This window comes from Telmatherina bonti, assembly GCF_933228915.1.
Source record: "Telmatherina bonti genome assembly, chromosome: 6".
NCBI classification, from domain to species: Eukaryota; Metazoa; Chordata; class Actinopteri; order Atheriniformes; family Telmatherinidae; genus Telmatherina; species Telmatherina bonti.
In genome coordinates, this window is record NC_136624.1 from 30,621,790 (window position 1) to 30,627,016 (window position 5,227).

General features: G+C 36.5%; 1 protein-coding gene across 1 annotated transcript; it reads left to right on the forward strand.

Moving 5' to 3' along the window:
- Positions 1-3,430: 3,430 nt before the first annotated feature.
- h1m (linker histone H1M) lies at positions 3,431-4,379 on the forward strand (the record flags this gene model as incomplete). The annotated part of the gene is made up of 4 exons (XM_079242093.1): positions 3,431-3,679; positions 3,787-3,889; positions 3,974-4,023; positions 4,140-4,379. The coding sequence occupies exons 1-4, from the start codon at positions 3,470-3,472 to the stop codon at positions 4,377-4,379; spliced, it is 603 nt and encodes a 200-aa protein (XP_079098219.1). The 5' UTR covers positions 3,431-3,469.
- Between the last annotated feature and the right edge of the window lie 848 nt (positions 4,380-5,227).

A 5,227-nucleotide genomic window follows, 5' to 3' on the forward strand; every position in this document is an offset into this window, starting at 1 on the left:
GACAGGTGTTCTAAGGAGTTCTTCCTGGCAGTATTAATGTGAATGCTAATTAACTTTTAATATTAGAAGATGTGCACATGGGTCCCTGCTGGCCCTAACCAGGGTGGTTCCTGGGATGGTTACCTCTCTAGTGAAGGTTGAGCTAGCTGCTGGTGCGAATGGATCTCTTGGTTTCTCACAAGCTCAGATGTTTCACATCTTTTAAGTAACAGTTCATAAGAGACAGTACCGGTAAGTAAAAGGTTTGAGTTCATGTATTTTTGCTTGAAAAGCCCTTCGAAAGAAATTTTGATTTGATGTAAAAGTAATAAGTTATGAATAAAAAGATTTCAGAATTACTATAGTGGTGTGAACTTTCTCAGAAGAAGGTCTGAAGGTCTTAGAATCAGCTGATATGACTCTGAGGGGGAAAAAAAAAAGAATTACCAGCTCTGACTGAGCTTGAGATGTTTTCTAGCATTGTGGGACACTCACAAGATATAACTTCTATAAATTTATATATTTGCATGTCTTCAAGTTTCATGAAGTTTTTTAGCATTACTTGTCTACTTGTGTATAAATCTTAACTTTGGAAAAACAACACTCACCTGTTTTGAGCTTTCAGGTAACAGTTGTCATTCCCTGCCTTACTGGCTTCACCTGTTCTCACTTGGCTTGTCCTCCTCTGAACCACAGCTGCACCTGATGACATCAGCTCACACCTGTCCACAATCATCATCCCTATAAAGGCAGATAGCACTAGCTACAGAGCATGGTGTCAGGTGTGTTGCAGTAGGTAAACGGCCAACACTTTGAGGCCTGTGGTTCTTGAGGACTGGAGTTGCCCCTCCTTACTAAAGATTCACAAGTCTGTTGTCCTCTGGAATTCATTTCCCAGCTTCAGCTTTTTGCATCAGCCCTTTGTTGGAAATAAATACTTTCTTAAATCTTCAGAACATCTTGATGGTGTGAGTCCTTAACACATCACAGAAATAGCTACTGTAGGTTTCAACATAGGCAGCCTGCAAATGATTTGGTAAGAGTTAGATGGAAAAAGGCAGAGAATCCGTCTCATTTCATGACAGGAAAAATCACCGTGAGGTGAAAAGACTTGGCAGGAGAGTAGAAGTCATTCTTTTTTATTTTTTAACTTGAAAAAGACAAGTGTGTATTGTCTTGCTATTAACAGTAATTTATACATATATATATATATATATATATACATATATATATATATATATATATATATATATATATATACATATATATATATATAATGATGAAGATGAACAATGTGGTTCTCCTGACCACACCACACTTGTCTTTTTTTTTTTACTTTGTCTTGAACCTTTGAGTCTCAGAACTTGCTCACAGGAAAACCACTACAGATGCAGGTTATAGAAACACAGAGAACTAATAATTTTACAGACGTCATAAAACCTTCAGCACATGTTTGCTTCATATAATTAGTGGAAATGTTTCAGAGCAGCTTAAAAGTGTAACTTTCTTTTACTGTCTTGTTACCAGATTTGCTCAGATGGCAAATATACTGGTATATTTGCTTAATATATATGTTAAATCAAAGTATTCTCTCACGTCTTTCATGTGTTTGAAATGGACATATAATTAAACTTTAAAGATGTTAAGTGAATCTGACACAGGATTGACAATGAAACTGTTTTGTGCTGCTTTAATCACAACTCATTTTAGCTTTTAAGCCTTTGTAGTAATGTGAAAATGTTCTTTTTTTCTTACATATACTGTTTGTTTTTCTGCCACTAGGAAGCAGTTTCTTATACTGGCTCTGGAGTATTATATTTAAAACCTGCCTTGTAAATACTGTAATGTAGCTATTCAGACAGCGATAAATAATGCAACAATCTTAACCCTTGTGATTTCCTCAAATTTGGCAACCTCTGGTGACCCTGCATGGACCCAAAAAACTTTCTATGCAGGGAAAAGAAATGAAAAAAAGAAAAACTGAATTACATTTTTTTTTCATAAAGTATCAAAATAACATCTGTCCTGCTCAAAACTACTAAACATTCAGTTTTAGAATATTAACCATTAAAACACCAGTTTTAATATTTTAATTAGCTCAATTTTTTTAGTTATTTTTTTAGGAGTTATTTTCCATAAATAAATTTTGGAGGAATGAATCATTGGAGGTGAATACACACCTGCATATGTCAATTATTAGCAACAAAATTTAACTGTGTGTATTAGATTTTCTTACAGTGAAATTAACTCCCTCTAGGTTGAAATGTCCATGTGCAAAAAAAAACCAAAAGCAATAATATTATCATGCATTAGAATTTGTTTCTGCTTATTTCATGAACCCCTAGAAATGTGTTACTTTCAGACCTGTTCAAAAGTAACATTCATTTTAAATGTTAGTTTAGTTAGATCATTAATTACAAATAAAAAAACAGACAAAACATGACATTTTTTTCTATAAAAATAATTCTACTGGGTTGGGGCTTTGGTTGTGATTAGAGCGTTGGATATGCCAAACATCAACAACAAAATTCATTTGCAGTAATCAGTATTTTTATGTAGTATCAGCTACTTCCTCTGGTGACCTTTGTGGCCAAAAGTGTCCCATTGACTTTTTAAAATGACAGAATTTAATCTCACTTTTTTTGGTTTAAATTTTATAAGGTTTTACTGGGAATAAACTATTTAACAATTGTACTTTATTCCACTCAACTGATTTCCAAAGACAGACACAAGAATCTTGATATTTTGTAGTTTATTACAGAATCATGGGGCCACTGGGGAGCTGAGTGATTTCTTTGTGCTTTTGTGTGAAATTATGTTTGATTATTAAAATGTTGATCAGATTTTTATTAGAAATGTATTTCACAGACGCCATATCCTATACACAAAATATTATCAAGAACGTGGGGGTAAAAAAAAAAACAAAGAAAAAAACTTTTCTCAATGATAACTTATTTGTTTGCAAAAGAAAAAAATAAAAATGCAACAGGGAGGAAATAAAATCACATGATCTATTTTAAAGGTCCCAGTAAAGAGAAAAAGGGCCTGTGTTTGTCTGGGACCTCTGCTGGTTTTTACCGAGACACTTTAATGAGCTGCACGTGATGCAACGTGATATGATTCACCTGGTCTCATTTTACCGGAAGTAACAGCATAAAGAAGTTGAAATCAAACAAAGTAACACTGCTGCTACACTTCATCTAGTCTGGTTTTGGGAGGGTTTTTCTTCTTCTTCTTCTTTCATAGAGAACATAATGCCTCCCAAAAGAGCAGCAGCGGATTCTGCGGATCCTAAGCCGGCCTCAACCAATGCTCTCAGGAAAGAAACCGCTGAAAAAAAGTCAGGTCTGTGAACGAACGACAGCAGTGATGTTCAAAATGTGCAAAATGTTTCAAAAACATGTTTTCTTTACGCATTTCTGCAACTAATTGTCACCTTGTAGACGCTGCGGCCCCGCGCAGGCTTGCAGCGCATCCTTCCACGGCGGTCATGTTGAGAGAGGCCCTCAAGGCTTTAGACTCGCGCAAAGGGGTCTCATCCCAAGCCATACAGAACTACATTAAGCAAAAATACCCCACCGTGGATTTGGTGAGGTTGAAGCACTTGGTCCGCAATTCGTTGAAAAGGGGAATAGAGAATGGCACGCTGGTGAGACCTGCTAACTCCAGCATCACCACAGGAGCCCTGGGGAAGTTCAGGGTAAGGTGGCGGATTTTCAGGTGTGAGAAAGTTGCAGCAGACTTAAGCGCTTCATTTGTTGTTGTTTTTTTTTCTTTTTTTTCCCCCCTTTCACTTGCTGCCTTCAGCTTGCACCAAAGGTCAAAGAATTGAAGCCAAAAAGTGAGAACACGGATCCCAATGTGCAAACTGCTCCAAAAGTAGGAAAAGGAGACAAGAAGCCCAAAAAAGGTGTGTAAATTGACATGTCTGATTTTTAGCAGTTTATAAAGTAGATAACTTTTTTTTTTGTTGTTGTTGTTGTTTTATATGAAGGTACTGCAGATAAGAAAAACTCTGAAAATGAGGAGACAAAGTCTTCACAGGTGTGTGTGGAGCAAGAGTATGAATCCTATTTGTGAAAATCATCTGTCTAGCTACTTCTGAAATTTTTTTATTCTTTTTTTTTTTTTTTTTTTTTTGTAATTTTATTTATTTTTAGGACTTAAAGCCTCCCAAAAAGCCTAAGAAATCTGAAGGGGCTGCTCCTTCGAAGGTACCTCCTGCAAAGAAGCCAAAAAGTAAAGCTGATGCCAAAGGAGGTGAAGAGGGAAGTGCTGTTACAACAAAAATTAAACCAGTCAAAATGGTAAAGGCACCCCAAAGCAAAGCTGCTAAAGCAGGCAGTGATGCTCCTGCAGCTAAAGCAACTGGAAAACGAGGGAAAAAGCCTGTGGCGTAAATGGCCCCGTGTCCTTAATCTTTTTTTTTTTTTTTTTCATTTTTAAATATTTGCAATAAAACCTTGTCTTTTACATTTTCTTAGTCTCTTTGTTTGTAGCATTTTATACTCAATTTACCAGTGAGTTATTTGCCAAGTCACAATTCCGTACACCTACTGAAGGCAAATGTTTAGTAAAACATTGCAGATTTAAAGGTTTAGAATTATAAATATGGGCATGAAAATTGTTTTAAATGTCAAGTATAGTTTCTGTAAATGGCCAAAATTCTTCCTGACATGTTCACATCTGAGTGGATCAAATGGCCTTGTGCAACAATGACTGCACCTCAGGTGTCCTTTTTAAAAGTTTGATTTGAGTTAAATGGCACTCTTCATACAGCTGCATTCCAAAGTGCTTTAGAACAATTTCACACTTGCACACAAACACTCAACCACACGCACAGCCCAAACTGACAACCTCACTTTTTCCCCTGACCTTCTTAATACCAAAATAAAACTGCCTATAGATTTTTTTTTTTTTTCTCCATATCTGGCTTGTAACTGCTGCTAGGAAGCAATACGTGGTTAATCCACCTACATCAGGAGCTGTCACTGGAAAAGGCCAGGCCTACACCACAGCTGCAGTGCAGATACTCCCAACAACCCAGCCAGGATGACCCCTGTCACAACAACCCCGCAGACCAATATGCTGCAATAAAATCTTTGGGGAAACGTTTTTAGCAAACCTCCAGTATGGCCCAGAGACAAGTGTTTATCACTAATCAATGTATAACACAGGACGTCCCTGTCACTGACAGCTGCAAAAGAAATTAACAGAACTTTTAAAGTAAATTTAGCATCATAAAACA